Genomic DNA, 22542 nt, shown 5'->3' with positions numbered 1-22542 from the left:
CAGGGCAGAAACATTTGGGCTCTATATAAGAACATCAGAATGATCATACTGTGTCAGACTAAAGGTCCTTCTAGCCCGGTATCCTGTCTTCCAACAGTGGCCAATGCCAGATGCTTCACAAGGAATAAACAGAAGAGACAATCATCATGATCTATCCCGTCACCTATTTTGTTTATTTTAAATCTGCTGCTTATACATTTACTTGGGTCAGCTTCTTCTGTGATGTTAGTGAAGGAATGAATAACATTTCCTTATTCTATTTTTCCACACCATTCACATGATTTTCTAGACTTCTAACATATCCCCCCACCCTTTAGTCATTTCTTTTCCAAGATGAAAAGTCCCAGTCTTATTAATCTCACCTCATATGGAAGCTGTTCCTTAACCCCTAATCATTTCTGTTGCTCTTGTGTACCTTTTCTAAACCCAATATATCTTTTTTTTTAGATAAGGTGACCAAATCTGCAGACATTATTCAAGATGTGGGCATGAAATGACTTTATGTAGAGGCAACATGGTATTTTGTCTTATTATCTATTCCTTTCCTAATGATTCCCAGTATTCCGCTAGCTTTTTAGTTTTAGACTGAACTGCACATTGAACAGATGTTTCCAGGGAACTATCCACAAAGATCTCTTTCTTGAGTGGTAATTGCTATTTTAGACCCCATCATTTTTGTATCTATAGTTAGGATTATATTTTCTCATATGCATTATGTTGCACTTAACACTGAATTCCATCTGTCCTTGTGTTGCCCAGTCTCCCAATTTTGTGAGATCCCTTTGGATTAGTCACTGTTTACCCCTTTTTCAAGAACATTTATGAGAAGTTTAACAGCAGTGATCAAAACGCAGATCACTGCAGCACAACACTCATTCCTACTCTCCTTTCCCCTATCTTTTAAGTGAAGTACTCAGCAATGTTTTCATGATGATCTAACAATCCTTCAATTGCTTGAATGCCCAGCCTTTTGTTATTCTTAATCACCCTGTCTCCCTCTTTTTATAACAAACTCCGTGCTCCAAAGGTAAAGCTGCAAGTAGTTCAAACTCTGTTACATTTAAGACCTGAAGCCAGGGTATGCAGCTTTAAGCAGACCTCATGTATGAAATCCAGGGGTTCAAACTTAGGAGGGGGGCTACTGCCCCCTAAATCTCCTGCAAATGGCACTCTTGTTGGCAATGAAGGATTTCTATCGTGTGCATGTCCAGTGTTCCTACTGCATTAGTGACAAGCAGAAAAAGTCAGGAAATAATACTGTGAAAAGAGGGAACAATCATGCAGAGGTGCAAGGTGACAGACTTCTGCTTTTGCTACTGGGAGAGTGCAAACCACTCAGAGAGAGAGGGGGAACTTGCAATTAAAAACTTAAAGAAGAGATTGCTGCTCAGAGCTTCTGAAACAAAGAAGCGAGGGAGAAGTAACCAATCATATTGACAGACCACGTGCAAGCTGGCAGACTTAGCAGCAGCTTAGTCTGTACAGAGGCTACGTCTAGACTGCAAGCCTCTTTCGAAAGAGACTTTTTCGAAAGATACTTTCGAAAAAGCCTCTTTCAAAAAAGAGCATCTAGACTGCAACCAGTACTTTTGAAAAAGCAAGCTGCAGGCAGTCTGGATGCTCTCTTTCGAAAAAGCAGTTTGCATTACATAGCGCCTTTTTTCGAAAGAGCACTTCTGAAAAAAGGCATTCTTCCTTGGAAAATGAGGTTTTCTGCAATCGAAAAAACCACTGCGTTCTTTCTATTTCCTTTCGAAAGAATGTGGCAGCAGTCTAGACGCAGGGAAATTTTAAAAAAAGGCCACTTTTTTTGAAAAAACCCTGCAGTCTAGACATACCGAGAGAGTCTACGGACAGTAGAGGGAGCCCAAAAACAGCCAAAGGAAGAATTCTACAGTCTGCAGCAGTGACATGCAGGCAAAAAGAGGCAGATTGATCTGTGCAGGTGCTCAGTAACAAACAAACAAACAAACAAACAAACAAACAAACAAACAAAAGAATTTCCTTGTGGCAGAGAAGGTGTCCAGGAGGTTTGATGTCCAACAGAAAAGAGAAATGGCAACTTGTGTGGGCAATGTTGGTGAATTTGACAACTGCAAATGATAGGTGGTATATCTCAGACATTTTGAGTTATTTGTTACTTGCAATTCTATTCCAGTCAGATGATGAGTTACACACCTACAGACAGTAAACAGTCCAAAATCATATGGACTGCTGCACGATCTTTTGTCAACAATTGTGCCCAGAACTGCCACATATGCCACAATTCACACAATGTAGGAACACTTTTTCCTACCCATATTATCAGTTTCATCAGACATCAGGGAAATGGAGAGTCAGCAGAGAAGTTTATTGCTGCTCTAAAAATGTTGTCAGTTCAGACAAATATTAAGTGATCCCCTACATGACCAACTAGTGCAATGACCGAGTCCTGAAAAAGTTGTTTTACTGTATCAGGGCTTACATTCAAGAAGGCTGCTGCAGTGGCTATTGCAATGGAAACTGCAGAGGATTCTTTAGACTTTGCCATGAACTGAGAAGTTCATCTCATGAACTCATGAGACAGAAAACTATGGACATGTATGGAATTTCTGTGTGGCCACCATGCATAAACTATGAATGTTGAGAAGGCTTGCTGGACACAACAGGCCATTTGCAAGAAGTGCTAGTAGAAAGGACACATTGCTGTGATCTGTCACAGTTCACAATTGTAGATTAATTGTCTATTCAAGACAACACCTATGAAGACTGAACCTAAGAGAAGATGGGAGTTGAGAATTCATAATGTGGAAAAAACATTAGTGCTCTAGTGACACTGGCCAAGATTTAGCACAAGCTGGTGTCAGAAATGTCATGTGGGTCACAGCTTAGCTTGAAGGAATTTCTACACGAATGGAACTTGATATTGGAGCTGTTTTTGTACTCATTTCTGCATCTATCACCAGACTCTGTCATAGGTTCCTCTGGAAGAAATCTCTATGTTTTTGAAGATTTATACTGGAGAAATGTTATTCCCAACAGGGATACTCCAGTGAAATTTCAACTAGATGTACAATCCCTTTTATATGATTGAAGGAAAATGTTCACTGCTATCTGGCAGATCATGGCTTGTCCACCTGCAAATTTTAGTTAGGTTATTTAGTCTTTGATAGCACCCTACATGGGAAGGAGTGTGAATAATCTCTATCCAAGAATATTGAAGGAACCAGTATATAAAATTGCAAGTCCAATAGCAAGGATTTGTAGTGACTCTGTCAAATCAGGCGTCATAACTTATGACTGAAGAACTGCTAATATAGTGCCTATTTTTAAGAAAGGGGAGGAAGTGATTTGATCCTGTGCTTAGAAGTGAGAAGGCCTCTGTATCCATGTGACAAAGGGTGTCTCTCTCCTTCCTACCAATGAGAATTATCCATACATTACATCAGTTCCAGGAGATAGAACTCACAGTTAAAATACAAATGATAGCAATGATAAACAGGTACCTGGGAGGTACCCAGCTGTGCTAACTCAACAGTGGCTCCTAAAGCTTGAAGCCTGGCTGCTGCTATTTCCATCATTCGTGTCACTTCTTGTGTTAGCCGTGGTTGAACAGAATCACTTTCCACTGCCACCCATTCCTTAAGGATCTGCAAAGGAAGCCAGGTATGCAATTAAATGTGTCAGTGGGGGACTGTATAAGAACCAGATCATCTGCACTGTGTCTTGCCTGCTGAACTCAAAACACACCCATTTTCAGCTTTTTTTAATGGCATGGCCATGCGGGAGCTGTTGCTTCTGTGCCTGTTCTATCTGGCAAAGAAATGTCAGGACAGGTGATGACTTTATCTCTTGCTAAAATGTCAGCTCTGCTGCTAATGTCAGAGTGGTCAGAATCATCTGATTACCTCACCCAGAGCTTCATGGAAACAGCCCTCTTGATTCCATCAGGAGACCCCCACACATCTGATTACCTTTCTGCTTGTCCCTTGTGCTGTGCCTTGTTGACACAGAGTACACATGGAGTTCCAGAGCAAACAGAGCGTGCCCCTGTAGATTCCTTAAAGATAAGGTGTTTTAGGAGATTTTGCATGGGAAGGATGATCTGTCTTTCCATCTTCTATCCATTTTAGATAATTCTAAGCTAGCTGTCATCATGGGATGTAAACCTCACTCTAGGGGTGTGTCTAGACTACATGCCTCCTTCGACGGAGGCATGTAGATTAGCCAGATCGGAAGAGGGAAATGAAGCCGCGATTAAAATAATCGCGGCTTCATTTAAATTTAAATGGCTGCCCCGATCTGCCGATCAGCTGTTTGTCGGCAGATCGGGGGAGTCTGGACGCGACGCGCCGACAAAGAAGCCTTTCTTCATCGGCACAGGTAAACCTGGTTTCACAAGGCTTACCTGTGCCGATGAAGAAAGGCTTCTTTGTCGGCGCGGCGCATCCAGACTGCCCCGATCTGCCGACAAACAGCTGATCGGCAGATCGGGGCAGCCATTTAAATTTAAATGAAGCCGCGATTATTTTAATCGCGGCTTCATTTCCCTCTTCCGATCTGGCTAATCTACATGCCTCCGTCGAAGGAGGCATGTAGTCTAGACACACCCTAGGGGAATGTAGAGAGGGCCCAGAGTAGTATTAAAGGCTGTTACTTTGAACTGGGTAATTGCATCTTGGCATGATTTGTCTAGACAATCCTCATCTACTTTCAGGCATGCCCACTCTTATAACAAGTATGTACTATTGAGCAATTCTAACCAAGTGTGTTCATAATTTGACAGAAATGAATCATATCTCACTCTGTTCTTTTTTCCCCAATGCAAACTGATCCCTACATTTTTCCCAAAAAGCACACCAGGAAAGGCTAAATCCTGGAGAAAAGATCATAGCCCAGACCAACAGGCTGCTACCAGGGTGGGCCGGTCTCAGGCACTCAGACTCCTGCTCCCGAGGCAGGTACCTTATCCATTGCACCACTGGAGGAGCTCTGCAACCTCCCTACCTGCAGGACCCCCCTTATCCTTCCTACCTCCAAGGAAACCTGCTTGCTCTATCCCTTGGAAGGCACTCACAAAAATGCACAGAAACATCACAGGGGAAAAGACCCGTCAGGTTCCCTCCCCCACTCTGTTCCTCCCATCCAGTCATCAATACAGAGCTGGCACGTCTCCATGGCAAGGTGAGTGAAGAAACAGCATACGTAGCCTGCCTCTCCCCTTTATGCAAGGTTTTGGCTCAGTATGGATTTGCATGTTATGCATGGATCTATTAGTATTGGCCACAGTCCACCTGTATTCCCATGTTGCATGGCACTGCGTGCAAAGCCACCACTGATCTCTGCTACATGGAACACAAGAAGGGTGCTGAGTCCTCACCATAGACTTTCCCTTGCCTAACCCTGCTGCACAGTGAAACATGGTATTTCAGGTGTGTCTGCAGCCTTGTGGAAGTATGGAAGCCTGCTCTGTATTTTCCCCTTAGAATAGAAAAGAAGATGGTCTCATTGTTGGTCTTTATTACTTCACTTCTGCACTGTAGGTATTTGATCATATGGATAGCTCTTACCTTAATAAATTCATTTTGATGAAGATCGATGTATTGAAAGATCTGATTCCCCAAGCCTGAGGCTGAGGAGGATGAGGATCTTCCTGCCTCTAAGAGCAGCATGACAACAGAGACAATCAATATCTGCAAGTTCAAGACACAATTTGCTATATTAAAGAGAAGAGCATTTGTCATGTACATTTCACTGATGGGCAGGCAGCCATAAATAACCACTGCACAATCATCAGGTCAGTCTGCTTTAAAGTCCCACTGCACTAGGCAAAGGCATTTACTACATAGAGCATGCAGAGTTTATTGGTCAGCCTGTAGGGGGGAAAATGGTAAATGAGTTTTGCACTGTCTAGACAACAAGCATCTTCTGGGAATGATTTTAATATTCAAACATTTTCTAAGGAGATATTTATTGCTTCATATGAATTTGTGAAACAATCTCAGACTCTACCAACACAATAAACATACACGGGGGTAAATGCAAACGCAAAAACAAACACCAATGGCCCAAAAAGCTCATCTTCCTATTCCAATATTTCAAAAAAGGAAGAAGAACCAGTTAAATAACATACATTACATTCAATTTATTTAAACATCCTGAATGAGATGTAAATGAGGCAATAAATGGCATTTGTGGATGATTAAACACAAGGGCAAAGCTGAAACATTTGATAAATGCACAAATCACTTACTGTCTCATATAGTCCTGCCACAAATGTTAGAAAAAAAAGATTTAATAAGCCACTATACTTAAAATATTTGTCTTGCTTTACAAAGGTTTGAAAATTCTTCTCCTACTATGTTCTTGGAGTTTCTGATGATGTTTCGCTGAGCAGGAATATAGATATTTACGTTATAAAGGCGAGGCTAAAACCTAAATAGCTTTGTAGGGAGTGTCCTTTTAGAAAAAGGAATTCTGGGATTTAAAATAATGAGCTGCCTGTGCAAAAAAGTTATACTTACGACGGAGTCCACAAAACTCATCATGATGCTGTATGCACACTCTATAACATCCACACTTTGATTCCGGCACATACAATGCAAAAATTCATTACTGGCATTTTAGCCTCTAGTTTTAATTACAGTTTTAGTGATGTTTGTGAGAGAACAAGATATAAAAGTGAGACTGACAAGAAGAGGAGAAAAAGGAAAGAGAGAGAACAAGGATAGTGAAAATAATTTCATGTGGTGATAGATATTGAACAGCTTGATGGTTCTTGAAGATACCAGCTATCACTCTTTTCTAAAATGTACCTATCATCACCTAAGTCCACATGAAACCAAACCTTTACTAATGGTTGAACCTCTAAAGTGCAGCACTCTCTGGTCCAGCAACATCTGTGGTGCAGCATGATTTTAGTTAGCCAGATGTCCACTGGCCATGGGTGTTGCTAAATTTCCTGTGGTCATATAAAGTTTGTTTACAGACACCAGTTCTGGCTTTCAGGGTCCTGTGCTGTCACCTAGCTCTAATTTACCCATAAATGTTTTCTAGGAGTCCAGTAAGCAGCGGAAGTGTTGGTAATGCTGCTAGGTAATATTGACCTTCCATGATTCAGCAGTTTTCTGGTTCAACACCAGTCAGGTCCCCAGGGTGCCATACTAGAGACTGTAGTTGACTGATTTCTTGTAGTCACTACAGAAGAGGGGATTCTTGAATAGGGATCTGAAGAAGGTGAGAAAGTATGGCAACAAGCATGGTGTGACAGCAGTGTTAAGCTGACAAACTGGCATATTGTATGTAGCAGATATTTGAATGTTACTGGCACGTACAGTAGAGGTAATGAAAATGGGTTGTAGGGAATCCTTTGCTCATTATTTAAAAGAGAGGCAAATGTATAACACATCAAAAGAAAAAAATGTTCAGGTTTCTAAAATGTAGAGATTGAATATGGGGATACTATAGAAATACTAAGAGTGGTGAGAGATTAAAAAAGCAGTGACCAGAATAACAATTTCCTTTAATTAGTGAGGGGTTTTACTCCAGATAAAGAAAGGGAAAAGTTTCATCCAGCAGATGGAGCTAATAAACCATTCATAGTTTAAGCTAATATGCAACTGATAGATTAAATATTCCATTGATCACTTGTAGCAAGAGAAGCGTGCAGCAAGGATTTAATAAAAGGCTTGCAATAGAGTCCAGAACTGAACCTTTCCCCTAAGGGTTCAGAGTGAAAACTGCTACAAACATTTGTGGCGTGGAGCCCATTTTTGAGTGAGAGCCCTTAGAATTGAGACAAAAGGGCTTGTCAGACTGGAAATACCATGCAAGATTTGGGAGACACAAGATTCTTAAGAAGGGAGGAATTAAATCAGCCCTTGTGAAAACCATAAGAAGAAGGATGACTCCTTGTTGCAAGACTCTGGTTGTACCCGGAAATGCTCGTCATTAATTCAGAAAGGGCTAGAAAATATCTTTATTTTTAGATATAAATGAATGAGGCTTTCCAGGAGATCACAAAACCAACATGATCAGCATAGCAAGAAGTCAAAAGCCAGTCGCTGTCATTACATAAAGGAAAATTTAAAAATGGCCAGTATGTGGAAAGCACGAACCAGAAGACAGGCCAGGGCAAGGCCTTTAAGCTGATGTGCAAATGGTGTGCCAGCAATCACTTCCTCCCCAGGGGCACCTTCACCTAATTTGCTGACTGGAGGTTCATCCACAGAACCTGGCTCAATTGAGTTCCACCACAACTGGAACCATCCTCTGTGGAAATTAGCCCCAGTTCCTACATCACTAGACTATGCCAGCAAGATACTATCCCAAATCCTGTATAGCTACAAGCCCCATTCCAGAACCTGGCAGCTGTGATATGATGCCATCCTACATTGCCTACTCAGAGCCATCTGGGAAGGAGGCGGTGAGTACCGCCATTATTGGAATAGGCAGCCATCTATGACTGAACATCGTCATTACCAATGAGGACCAGAAAAAGATTATGATTGTGACACCACAGTGACCTTCAAGAATAAAACCTCCGCCTTCCATGACGCCAGGGCTGAAAAAGTGGAGAAATACACCCCACTGCCCAAAACTTTGTGAGCGAAGGGTTAACAGATTTGGACATATGTGTTGATCATTGGAACCCTGGGCACATGGAAATCCTATAATGAGGAAATGTGGAGAGAATATGAAACTAGTCAACACTACACTTCGCTGACAACTTATGGTATCAGAAACCATCAGGTGATCAAGGGACATCTAACTAGAACACATCACCTGCCAACGGCAATACCAAGAGGGATGAACTGGAATGTCTATAAGAAGCACAACTGGGGAAAATTAAGTGAAATACTTCCCTGATGGATTCTATATTTTAACTGATGGATTCTATTTTTCTACTCTAAAGTCTCAATTACCGAGAGACAATCACTGATATATTTGCCATTCCCAACCAACTTTCTGTATACTTTTCATGAGTGATGTACCCAAATACTTCATGCTAACACCTAAACCGTATTGCTAAATTTATTCATCTAAATTTGAGTTATTGCTGATTATGCACTGTATGTATCTGATGACTTTTAATACAGATTTTGTATTTGTGGATAATCTAAACACTATCCCTAGATGTACAGACACTCTTTTCTTGTGTGTTATATACATTTTTAACATTAGCTTTAATAATATTTTATTGGACTAACTTCAGTTGGTGAGAGAGACAAGCTTTCGAGTTTACACACAGCTCTTCCTGAACGTTTTGGGTTAGTTTAATGAGAAGATGTTTAATGTTAAGAAGAAAAGGTAAGATATCTCTGGGTAAATAATTTTCGAAGAGTTAAGTAATGTGACTGGACTATTAACTGAAAAGATATTATCTCCAGTGGCCAGTTACACAACTGATTTGCCAAGACTGTAGGGCCTTAAATCAAAAGGACATGAAACTGGAACAAAAACCCCTTCCTCTTCAGATTGTGAAGGGATAAAGTGCCAGCACCTGATTCAAAAGGATATTCTGACAAAAAAAGAGGCAGAAAATACAGGAAAGCAGTGGAACCAATATACTGGCCCTGCTTGGATAGAGTCTGAGGCAGATAGACTGGGCCAAGTTTTCAGAGAAATGATAAGATTTAGGATTAGAAAGACCAAGACATGCAACTCTTTTGTTGTTTTAATACTTTTCTCTGCTTGCTGTGTGTCTACCTGTGAGTGAAAAGACGTTAGTCAAAAAAAATGCAGTTTGGGGCTGACCAAAATATCTATAAATTAGTGTTGAATTTGCATAACAGTTTTGGTCAAATCTTTCCTTCCTTGCACCACCCCAAGTTCCCCAAAACTCAGAACAGTTAATTTCTACATTTTGTGAATGTAACATTTTGATTTTAATTCAAAACAACTTGATTTAGAAATCTATTTTTTTACTTCAGTTTGAGTCAATTTAAAATAGGGTTTTTTTCCTTCAATTTTTCAGTTCAGTGATCAAATTAAAAATAAAAGTTATTTGCACAGTTCTACACATAATATTGTTGCTGGAAAGAAGCTGTTTTAATTCACCTTAATCAACAGTCAATAAGTCACAGGCTCACAGATGGCAAATTTCTTGTAGGTGCCAAATACAGCAGAACCACAGGGCTCTACCCAGAGGGGTGAAGATAGTGAATCTATTTGTTACAGAGGTCCAATTGTTGAAGAGTCTGAAGCATCAATTGCCCTTAACAGGACAGTGGGAATAGAGGCTGTTTTAGCTTAATGTGGAGTCTAATGTGTCATGAACGGTGGAGTTCCATACTCTGGGAGAAATCCAAGTCTGCCACTCAGAAGGAGTGACCATGGAGAGACTAAGGGAGAGACCACAGGTATAGTTAGCCCTCAACCATCACAGTAGGTGAACAGTGTAATAAGACAGTTGTGCTTAGCGAGTTGTAGAAATTTTGTTCTCATCTGTAGCAACTCAGTAATCTTCTTAGAGTCACGTTTGGTCCATGTGTGTAAAAACTACTCAGGTAGCCCCCTTCCCTAAACTTGATACAGGAACTATAACCCAGTTACATGTCGTGTGTCTTAATTTCACATTACAGAAGTGGCTTTTCAGGTTCTGTTGCACGTATGTGTAACAAGGGGCTTTGAGGAGACACTACTGAGAGTCTTTATTTCAGAGGATACGTCTACACTGTAGCCTTTTTCCACAAAAGCTTATGCAAATGAAGTGCAGAGTGGAATATCACTGCACTTTATTTGCATAATTAATTAGCAGCCGCTTTTGCACAAGAGGCTTTTGCACACAAAGGACCTGTGTAGATGCTCCTTTTTGTGCAAAAAGTTCCTCTTGCGCAAGAGCTTTTCTTCCTAACTTTTTCAGGAAGAACAGCTCTTGTGCAAAAGTCTCTTGTGCAAAAGTGTCTGCTAATTAATTATGCAAATGAAGTGCATCAATATTCCACTCCGCACTTCATTTGCATAAGCTTTTGCGGAAGAAGGCTACAGTGTAGACATAGCCGAATAGCTTAGAAACTGGGCTGCTTACAGCCCAAGACTGGGATTCCTCCACTATAAGGCACACTAAACCAGTCACAAAGAGAACTTCGGTTTACCACACTGGCTAACAAGAAGTAATACAAGCAATTCCCTCAGAAAAAACAGTTTTCTTGTGACATCACCAGTAACACTCTTTGTACAGATGAGAGGTTATGAAAACAAATCTCACCAAAAAAGTTCTTTTGATCTCAAAGTACCAGCCACATTCCCTGGTCAATATTTAATTTAGAATCTTACCCAAAACCACGCTATTGCCAATCCTTTAGAATAAAAAATCTAAGTTTATAAAAAGGAAGACGTGAGAAAGGGTGAGAATTAAAATGGTTAAAAGAATCAATACACACAACAATTTCAAAGTTCTTGCTTCAATCTTGTAGCAATGATGGAACAAACTGCTGGTTTATGTCAAGTCTCTGAAGTACATATGCAGCTGGGATGCGTCATTAGATTTTCAGTTTGTAGCTAAATTCCGCCTGAGGTAAAAAGCAGGCTTAGGAACAAATGAGGGAATTACCATGAGCTTTTATATCCCCGGCCATGTGGAGGGACTCCCATTGTTCTTGCTGTGGAAAAGTACAGACACAGAATGGAGTTTGTTCATGTGAACAAGTCACCTGTTCATACATGACTCAGTTCTTTACAAGTGGATGCCACTGCCCGCATTTCAGATGGAAGGTTTGCAGGAAAGTCCATTCAGGATAGTTGGGTACTTCCCATGCTTCACTGTCTGTTGAATGTCTTTGATGAGACAACCTACCTGAATAGCCTTTCCCAGACATGCTGGTGACCTATTTTATGGGTTTTGGAGGAGTAGCCAAGTTAGTCTGTAACAGGAAAAACTTAAAAAAACAACAAATCATTTAATAGCACTTTATAGACTAACAAAACATGTAGATGATATCATGAGCTTTTGTGGGCACAGCCCACTTCTTCTGGTCATATCATAATCCAACAACATCACACGCATGAAATAATTTTGATTGAGTCATATATTTGAGATCAGATTATGCTCCTTAGTCAAGCAAGAAAGATATTTGTTTCTTTATCATATGTATCTTATCCTTGTCTATTATAATGTTTTATTGTTTCAAATGAATTTTCATTGTCAAAAAAAGGAATGTTTCCTTGTTTAGAATGCCCCAAAATAGTACAGCACTTTTAGCATAAATAACTATAGAAAATGCTTATTTTTATTTTGCGATTTCTGATATGGCTATGGTGACCTCTTTTTTTGGGGGGGGGGAAGGTAGGGGAAGAGGGCTTGTGTATGCCTGCCTTGACATGAGTAATTGGTGAGGTCTTATTTCTTGGGAGACAGAATTAGGAAAGTAAATGGATCAGCAGGCTGGAAACAGAATGTCTGTACTAGCCAAGATAAGGGGGAAAACACACAGGGAACCATTTACAATGGACAAGATAACAATGGATAAAATAAGCCTGGAGTGTAATATGAGGTAAAGAATAAGTAATGCATAGAAAGAGTGTGCAGTACAGAGTTCTCACAAAGTGACCAAGAGGGCCTCAGAACATGTGATGCAATGTATAATAAATGCAATATAATGTGCGAATGTATATAAGGGCAGAGATGTGCTTTGTATATTTAAATGTGTGATATGGAGATTTAAGAGGATAACCAGTTACCTGGTAAGCAGTAGAATTATTGGCCTGCTTACCTGTTAACCAGTTAACCAGCCCAGCCAGAGCAGCCTCTCGCCACAGTGTGGTGGCCTGACTGGTAGGTCCCTGCCCACAGCAGATGGGAGCAAGCCCCTTGCCCCCTGCGAGGAGGTTAACCAGTTAAACAATCCCCCCCTTCCCAGTTTTCCCTTCTTCCATCCCCGCTCCTCTCTCCCCTATTTATTTTGGTCCTAGACATACAGCATTCTGGTCATCTGAAGAAGTGGGCTGTGCCCACGAATGCTCATGATACCATCTACATGTTTTGTTAGTCTATAAAGTGCTACCAGACTATTTGTTGTTTTTTCAGTAAAACAATGTAATTTTAATAGTTTAACCAGTTAACTATTTTAATGGGATTTTACATCCCTATCTGCCTTGTACCTGTGCCCTGTGCTTGAAGTGTAGTTTAATTGTATGCTAAGGTTTGGAGTCCAGCAAAGTTCTTGGGAAGCAAGTGGATTAGGTCTAAGAGGCTACTCACCGGCTGAAGGCTCAGAAGTTATCCCAACAGTCTGCCCAACACACAAATGAAGCGGCAGCCCTGGATTTGTGAATTTTATTCACAATTAACTTTCAACAGATCAGGGAAAAAAGCAAAGCAACTAAAGTGTTGTGGGGGAAAGAGTACCATGATTAGTTCTGCAAGTGTCCAACTGGACATTTGTTGAAAATGATGTAGCCAGAAATGAACCCCATCTTGTTCCCCTCCTAACCAGAGAGCAAGAGAAAGGCAGTCAGCCTTTGATGCCTTGGGAACGCAGGTGTGCTGCCTGTCCCTGACTCTACCATAAACAGAAACCAGACAGTAAATGGGCTAGTTGATGACCCAGGGCCTCCTGCCCCCCTGATGGCTAGTACCAGTAATTGACACGCCTGCACTGTCCCAGGAGAGGAATCTTCGCCCATCACATACCAGAGGTGCCCATTGTCTGCATTTTCCCAGGTGTGAATTATGTTTTGCACCCTTCATGGGAAACTTGGTGTTCAAAGCCATTTTTCCTAATTGGCCACTTGAGACCAGGAAGAAGCCTACGTGACCCAAGGGGTATAAAGAGGGGTTTAGTAGCCCACCCCATTTGAGCTCCAATCATCTACACCTGCTGGCAGGTATTGATTGTCTCCCGAGGTCTGTGGGACACCCAACCTCACCCTACTTCTTCCCGAGGGATTGAGAGAAAGATGCTGGCCACGCCAAGTCTGGAACGCAGGGGTGAGAATTATACCTGCTAGGTGTCTATTTTGCATGCATTTAATAAGAGCTCAGAGAACCAACAGGGTTTCATGGTACCTGTAAGTGACTTATTAGTGTAATTTCTGTCACCATCCTTTGTAGTGGCTGTGTTATCAGTAACACAGTAGCAGCATTTAACAGCTAAGTTTACCCTGTAACAATAAAATAGTAACTGTTTAAGCTGTGACCTGACTCCTTCAGTTGCTGTAACAGAACCAAGCACAATTTTAAAAAGAACTCCAGCCGGTCATGAGGGACAGATATAGGGAAAGCTTGAGCGTTGGATCGTGTCGCTTCCATGGGACAGATCCGTTGGGGCATCTCTCAGCCTCCCCAGGCTGCCCGCTGCAAAGGGATCGTGTATCCTAGCAGTCAAAATCTGAGGTGTAGTAAGCTCTCCCTGTAAACTTCTTGGGGCGCCCGTCAATCTTCTCCAGGTTGCCCACTGCGAAGGGGCCCCCGTCCCAGCAATTGAAGTCTCGGGTGTATAACACACACACACACACACACACACACACACACACACACACACACACACCACCCACTGCCCTGACCATTGGCTGACAAATGGTTGTGTAAAATTCTGATTTTTTAAGCAAAGAGTAAACATGTATATGAAAAACCTGACAAGAGAGGGATGAGAAAAGACATAGAGCCCTCAGGTGTTAACAAGCTAACCAAGTACTGTAAATCCAAAAAAGGAATTAGATAGCAATTATCTTGTGCTGTTTACCAAGGGAAGAAATGATAGTTGAACTACTAGTACACAAAACAGCAACTTCTGGTTAGCATTTGTATAACAACCAGGAAGAGCTATATAAAGGAAGTTGGTTTAACAAACAGAACCTTCTGGAAACACTAAAGCAGGTCACTGTTGCACCAAAAAACCATCAGGAACTACAGGCAGTCCCCGAGTTACGCGCATCCGACTTATGTCGGATCCGCACTTACGAACGGGGCTTTTCTCGCCCTGGAACTCGCGGGCGGTGGGACCACCCAGACGCGTCCGGAGCAAAGCCTTGGAGACGCGGGACCCCGCCGCCTCTGCGGCTTTGCTCGGGGTGTCCCTGGTCTGCTGGGGACCCCTCCCAGCAGACCAGGGACACCCCAAGCAGACCAGGGACACCCGGAGCAAAGCCACAGAGGTGGCAGGGTCCCCGCGCCTCTGCGGCTTTGCTTGGGGTGTCCCTGGTCTGATGGGGACCCCTCCCAGCAGACCAGGGACACCCCGAGCAGACTAGGGACACCCGGAGCAAAGCCTTGGAGGCGGCAGGGTCCCCGCACCTCTGCGGCTTTGCTCCGGGTGTCCCTGGTCTGCTGGGGACCGCCCCCAATGGACCAGGGACACCCGGAGCAAAGCCACAGAGGCGCGGGACCCTGCCGCCTCTGCGGTTTTGCTCCGGGTCTCCCTGGTCTGTTGGGGGGGGGCACAGCTAGTGCGCCCCTCCCCCCCCCAGAAGACCAGGCTTTTGTTGTGGACGCCTGGGGTAGAGCAGCTGGGGTGCTGCCGGGTTGGTCCTGGGGGGACCTACCTGGCAGCGCCCCAGCTGTTCTGTCCCAGGCTCCAGATTCAGCCGCTGTTGAAACTGATCAGTGGCTGATTCCAGGAAGCTGGGGGCAGAGCAATTCTGCCTCAGGCTTCCTGTAGTCAGCCCCTGGTCAGTTTCAGCAGCAGCGGCTGAATCTGGAGCCAGTTCCGAGTTACGTACAAATTCAACTTAAGAACAAACCTATAGTCCCTATCTTGTACGTAACCCGGGGACTGACTGTAGTTTCATAGGATGGTATAGGCATACAAAGGCAAAGGAGTACACACACACACTCTACAGCTTTCAAAACCTAATGTATTTCATAGAATCATAGAGCTGGAAGAGACCTCAGGAGATCATCAAGTCCAGCTCCCTGCCAAGGCAGGACCAATCCCAACTAAATCAACTCAGCCAGGGCTTTGTCAAGCTGAGACTTAAACATCTCTAGGGATGGAGATTCCACCATTCCAGTGCTTCACCACTCTCCTAGTGAAATAGTTTTTCCTAATATCCAACCTAGACCTCTCCCACTGTAACTTGAGACCATTGCTCCTTGTTCTGCCATCTGACAAATAAATGATGTGTTTCTTGAAGGTAAGATCTTCCTAACGGAACTGCTGTTAAGGAAGGTAGTTTGACAATAACAAACAGCAAAACTTAGCTGAGCTATTTTCTATAGAACTACCTACCTAGTGCACAAAAGGGCAACCGTTTGAACACAATTCTGACTGAAGCAGCGAGACCCCTTGTGGCCACATGGCTGATTCATACATTTCTCATTCAGCAAATTCTATAGAAAGGGCTCAGCCATGCAAAACTGCTCCCAATGCACTCTACAGGAGCAGAAGGCATTCAACAAATTGCAGGAAGATCTTAACTGCTCACCAAGGCTACACCTAGACTTTAAAGAAAAGTCGGAAAAAGATACGCAAATTGCAAACTGCAATTTGCATATCTTTTTCCACTTTTCTTCAAAAGAGGCTTTTTTGAAATTTGGCGCATCTACACAGCGCCAAATTTCAGAAAAACCTGCTCTTTTGAGCCATCCCTTCTTCCTCATAAAACGAGGTTTACAGAGATGGCAAAAGAACATGTCCACTTTTTTGGAAATTTTTCTAAAAAAGCAGGCACATTCCATTGACGCAGCATTGCTTTTCTGGGATACCTCTGCAGTCTAGACATAGCCAAAATCTGGCACTAATTTAATATGGAGTTTCACCCTGAAAGCCTTATAAACTACAATGGTAGCTCTCCAGTGCTGGCAGGATCTGGCATTTGGCTTGTAGGTGGAAAAGCACTTTCACCCTCTGATAGCATTTCAAACTGTTGCTATTTGTGTAATACTTTGTAAAGCCTTTTCCAAAACTGCTCCAAAAGTATTCCAAATAATAGCGCTACAAGAGCTAGGGGAAAAACTAAAGAATTATATTTAGTGAAAAAATGTGAGATTGTGATTTTAGTTTGTTCCATATTAGAGTGAGAGGAAATCTTCTGTGACGGGATGTATCAACCCTGCACTGAAGGGCAAGGGGTTGCCCTGGCCCCGCTGGCTGAAAAGGCCCCACCCTCCCAACCCTGCTGTGCATGCTTCAAAGAGAGGTATAAAACCCCAGGGAGCCACTCAGTCGGGGCTGACCCCCAAAGGGCAAGAAGCTCAGGCCCGAGCTCCAGAGCAGCCCCACCAGTGGGTGCCTCACCCACAACCTCAGCAGCAGCAGCAGCCGCCACAGCCTCACCCACAGCCTCACCCGCAACAGCTTCAGTTACAGCAGCTGCAGCCCCAGCCCCAATGAGCGTTCCAGCCACGGAGGCCTGGGAGGTTGCGACTCGTGGAGCAACATCCTGAGAGCGGAGCAGTGCACTGGGGACAGTAGGAAGTGGCCCAGGGTGGAGGATTGTCCTCCGGGAGCTCGGCGCGCTTCGGCCGGAATCCCCACCGAGCAGGCAGCAGAATCCTCCCCTGGGACCCGGTGGAGCAGGAGGGCCTGGGTTCCCCTCCCTCTCCCCCACAGTAACCCCGCTCCCTAGCACTTTTGGAGGCTTACCTCTGGACTAGGCCATTGGGCCATATATACCCTGATAAAGGGAACTGTGTTTTGGACTAGACCTCTGAGCCATATATACCCAGATAGAGGAAACTGTGTTTTGGTGCTAGGCCTCTGGGCTGTACATACACACACAGTTCTCCTTGGCAGGGTAACTAGGCCTCAGGGCTGTATATATCCAAACAGAGGGAACTGTGCTTTGATACAGGCCTCCAAGCCACATATACTCTGGTAGAGGGATGTTTGCGAGGAACTGAGTCTACAGGTCATGTTTGCCCTGCGAAAAGAGAGCACTGACCCAAGCTTTGGGGACTTCTGGACCATCGAGGGGACATGCTCCTCGACACCTTCCAACATCTTTTTTCAAACTAGAAAATACAAAGAGTAAGAGACATCCAACCCAGAATGGCCAATAACCCAGTGGTGACGGCACTGTCTTGCGACTGCTCTTTTGATCTCTCCTGTTGGAGCTGCTCCACTTTGGCCTAATAAATATGTAATTAAATATGTAATGATACTAATTCTATAGCCCAGCTTCATGTCCCTACTCCACCTGATTCTCTCTCTGGCCCAATGAATATTTAATTGATACAAAAAGGAATAGTTCCAACAGGAGAGACAGAGAAACAGCTACACAAGAAGAGTCAAATGCCTAGCTGTCAGAGCTCTCCTCAAATGCAGGAGACCCATGTTCAGATATCTGTTCCAAATCACTTAACCTTCTATCCTGGCTCCAAGAAACCTTGTCAACAAACTGACATTTTCCAACAGAAAAACAGTCAAAAATTCCCATCCAGTGCTACTACCTAACATTTGGTCCTACATTTCAAGTCATGCAAGTCTTATCTTCAAGAAAAGTCAGGACATTTATTAGCACTATTTTCAATATTACATATGAAAAGAAACCCCTTACCTCTTTATGCTCTTCTTTTTGCAGCTTTTTTGATAGCAAGTGAGGAATTGGAGACACTGAACCACAAGCCTAGCTTTTTATGTTGGTAGCACAACAAAGACAAATTAACCAAGTTGATTAAAAGGTTTGTTACTAACCAAGAAAGGTTCTGAATAGGCTAACAATTAACTTTTGGGTCAGAGGTTTATGACAGCTTTTTAGTTAACCTTTCAACTAATAATGCAATATACAAAAAGCCAAGTCATATACCAACACATGTGAAATGTCACCCCTTGTTTCTGGAGAGTAGACTCTTAACAGGGAGCTAAGCAGAACTGAGCTTCATGTAAAGTTACACCAGAAAACATTTTTTACCCAGGATTAAGAATGGTTCATTTAATCACTTTATCTGAATAAATATTCCAGTCCCAATACTCCATTGTTCTGCACTGTGCACAGGGATGTATACCAGTGGGCGTAAAACGATACCAAACTAGAATTGTAGCTATGATGTCTTTTGCTCTTTCCATAACAAAAGAAACCACATGGTCACAGCTGTGGCCCAAGTAACTATATTTACTAAGATTTAGAAAGGCAAAGGCTATCTACCTACATACTGCTCTTTCTGGCTGGTTTCTGGACACTTTTAAGAATACTGAGTGCCGGAGAGGTCTTAAGCTATTTAAAAAAACTACTAACCTATTCCTATAACATTACTGCTATGTTGACAGCATACGCACAAAGCAATTACATAATATAAACACTCTTGCCAGCAAGTTGCAATATAAAACTACTTTATTCCTCAGCATTCAGAATGATAACATACAAAAATCCAAAACCACAGGTAAGGAGACCTTTGACAGATATTGTATAAGTGATTATAGTATCAGGCTACGTCTAGACTGGCCCCTAATTCCGGAAAAGTCATGCAAAGCAGGTAAGTCAGAATAGGAAAATCCGCGGGGGATTTAAATATCCCCACGGGATTTAAATAAACACATCCACCGCTTTTTTTCTGGCTTGGGGAAAAGCCAGAAAAAAGCATCTAGACTGGCGCGATCCTCTGGAATAAGTAGGAATAAGAGATCCTCCGGAAAAGGGCTTTTATTCTGGAGGATCGCGCCAGTCTAGACGCTTTTTTCCGGCTTTTCCCCAAGGGGTCTAGTTGTGAGCTGTGGAGTTAACTTCACTGTGGGCCAGTGGAGCACTAGTGCTAAGGCTCCTCTGTTATGAGCTGAAATCACTGTGTGCTGTGGGGAGCCTGGTGCTGTGCTGCGGACAAGAGCTGAAATCACTGTGTGCTGCGCAACAAGAGCTGAAATCACTGTTGCTGAGGGGAGCCTGGCGCTGTGCTGCGCAACAAGAGCTGAAATCACTGTTGCTGAGGGGAGCCTGGTGCTAAGCTGCTGGGCTACTAGCAGAGCAGCTTACAAGGGACAACCAGCAAGCGCAGGCGGACAGCAGAGCAGTTTGCCGGGATGACCGGTGCCTGCGGGTGCGGGCGGACAGCAGAGCGGCTGACGGGGACGACCTGTGGCTGGTAGGAGAGGCAGCAGAGAGCCAGCGGAGCAGCGGCAGGAGCAGCCAGCTGGCAGCCAGGGGCATGGACCGAGACGGCTGGCGGACCCGGACAGTGGAGGCGGCTCACTGGATGACAGGCGGAGTGTGACGGAGTGACTTCCATCGACGGCAGTGGCAGAACCCCACGGAAAGGCGGAGCCATCGGCGGAGCCACCAGCGGGCCACGTAAGGTGTATCGATCCCCGCCCCTCCAGGTTGGGATGGTGAAACCCTGCTGGGTGAACTTTTGAACCCTGGGGCCGCACTGACCTGGGGCAGAGACTAAAAGGGGGAGTCACAGTCAGAGGCTTGCTGTGTAAAAGGAGTCACCATACAAAACTTTAGGAATCCTTGCAATAGGACTTTCTCACAAAAGAAGTTAAATGATCAAGATCTCCTCCTCACCGGCAACAAGAGAACAGAAAATACATTTTTCTAATGTCTTCCTCCTCTGGCCTCTGTTTTGTCCCAAAATACAAAAACACAACCAGGGCATCCTGGCAGCAAGCTTAGAAATGTATTATTTTACAATTAAAAACTTATCTTCAGATATTAGTCTCATGCAAGTGGTGGTGAGAAGTTGTTCTAGTCGTGAGTCCCTTCAGGCTGCTTTGTTGAGCGAAATATTGTCAATGGTCATCTCAAGCTGATTAATGCTGTATTCGCAATTGAGATGAACACTTATACAGCAGCTAGTGAACAGCTAGGATCTTGGATTATGTTTATTAGATCAGTATGCTAAGGGTATCAGTGTAAATGCTAATGCAACACTACCACTGACTGGGAGAGTACAAATGGAGGCAGTGGAAGTGTGCATTGTTTCTCCTACTTCCATAGTTAATTGGCTGAGAAGTTCATGCAACTTGAAAATGCACTGACTGTGGCATAATACCCTCTCTTTGTTGGAGACCTCCATTTAGAAGGGATCTCCAAAACCAGCAGCCGCTGGGAAAGGTCTGGAAGCATATCTGCATTGGAGCTGTGCTGCTATGGATTGAAGGGGAGAGGGCAGACAAAGCCAGGAGAGAAGTTACTTAATACATATTTTCCACAACTTGAAAAACTCACACTTCAGACCACTTCTTTATCTCAGTGTTGCCAGAAGCCTGAGCAGACCCTTACTTATGGCTTGGGTATATGAATACTTAGATTTACCTGCTGTAGATGTCGACTATAAGCAAATGCTTATCGGACAGTTGAATTGGATTAGTTGCTCCACTGCCCTTTGCTGCCTCCATCAGAGAGAAGCACCAAGGCAGAAGAGAGAAGGAGCTGGTGCTGGGGGAACCAGTAAAGCCGGTTCTCCCCAGCACCACCTGCAGGGGGCAAGGGAGGCAGAGGCACAGCGGGAAAAGGCGTGAGTGGAAACTGCTTCAGTCCCCGCTTGCACTGGTTCCCGCAGTGGGCGCTTCTGCTTTTGAAATGTACATGAAGGCTGTGTCTACACTGGCATGAATTTCCAGAAATGCTTAAAACGGAATACAATTCCATTTTCAGTTTTTCCAGAAAAGGAGAGTCTACATTGGCAGGCTGCTTTTCCGGAAAAGCCCTTTTTCCGGAAAAGCGTCTGTGGCCAATGTAGACGCGCTTTTCCGGAAAAGAGCCCCGATCGCCATTTTCGCGATCGGGGCTTTTTTCCGGAAAAGACTATTGGGCTGTCTACACTGGCCCTTTTCCGGAACAGTGTTCCGGAATAAGGACTTATGCCCGAGTGGGAGCAGAATAGTTTTTCCGGAATAGCGTCTGACTTTGTACAGTAGAGCATCGTTGCTTTTCCAGAAATTCAAGGGCCAGTGTAGACAGCTCGCAGCTTATTCCGGAAAAGCGGCTGATTTTCCGGAATAAGTGACCCAGTGTAGACACAGCCGAAATGTGTACGAAATGCTAATAACTATTGTAGCTAAACACAATCCCTTTGGTTATGTCAACCAGTATTCTTTATCTTTCAGAACATGGATCCATGCCTGCCTGCTACAGATCTCATTTCATCTATTTGCATGCCCATGCCTTGATTTTTTTGTTCTCTCACATTTGAAAAGGCACATTGCAATTTTGCAGGTAAAGGTTTTTTAAATCTAAATCCAAGCACACAGTTATATAAAAGGACTTACCATGATGTAGTTCTGAAGCTAAAGATTTAGCAAATTATTTGTCACGTCTTCTCTTCACACGTGGAAAGCCACACTAGGCTAGACTTTTTCTGTGTTATCCCTTTTTATTTAAAAAAAAAAAGGTATGTGTTGCTCATTAGCATTAACGTTTCTCATGTCACAGGTTAATATCCAGGGTTACAGAGAAGGACTTAGAACATGTCAACAAAAGCATATGTGCATAAGAGAGATTAGATAGATAATGTAACTGAGGTCAGCTAGAATCCATCTCTCTAGGCTATGTATGTTAGTTCTTGAAGGCTGATTTGAGTAAAGAGTAGTAAATTGAGTTTAATCACTAAAAATCATATCTGACTAAATACAAACAGGCAGCAGCTCTATTAAAGAAAAAAGTGCCTTTTCTTGTGCACAGTCACTTTTTATAGTAGAATCACACACTATTGGTAATTGGTGTAGTGTTAGCCATAATTCATGA

General features: G+C 43.3%; 1 protein-coding gene across 3 annotated transcripts in view; it reads right to left on the bottom strand.

The window, feature by feature from the left end:
• Positions 1-22186, bottom strand: part of LOC102445657 (beta-Ala-His dipeptidase) — a 37738-nt gene extending 15552 nt beyond the window's left edge. Inside the window, exons 1-3 of one of the 3 annotated variants that reach the window (XM_006121403.4) lie at positions 22068-22186; positions 5550-5672; positions 3486-3629 (exon numbers count right to left, since the gene is read on the bottom strand). In XM_006121403.4, the coding sequence (XP_006121465.2) occupies positions 3486-3629; positions 5550-5672; positions 22068-22070 (270 nt within the window). In that variant the 5' untranslated portion in view covers positions 22071-22186. Of the gene's footprint in view, positions 1-3485; positions 3630-5549; positions 5745-6232; positions 6252-22067 lie in introns of those variants that run through there. The other 2 variants (XM_075921068.1, XM_006121404.4) reach the window with 2 other exon arrangements.
• Between the last annotated feature and the right edge of the window lie 356 nt (positions 22187-22542).

Source organism: Pelodiscus sinensis, chromosome 2 (genome assembly GCF_049634645.1).
Source record: "Pelodiscus sinensis isolate JC-2024 chromosome 2, ASM4963464v1, whole genome shotgun sequence".
Lineage (NCBI taxonomy): Eukaryota > Metazoa > Chordata > Testudines > Trionychidae > Pelodiscus > Pelodiscus sinensis.
This window is presented reverse-complemented; position numbering and strand designations above follow the sequence as displayed.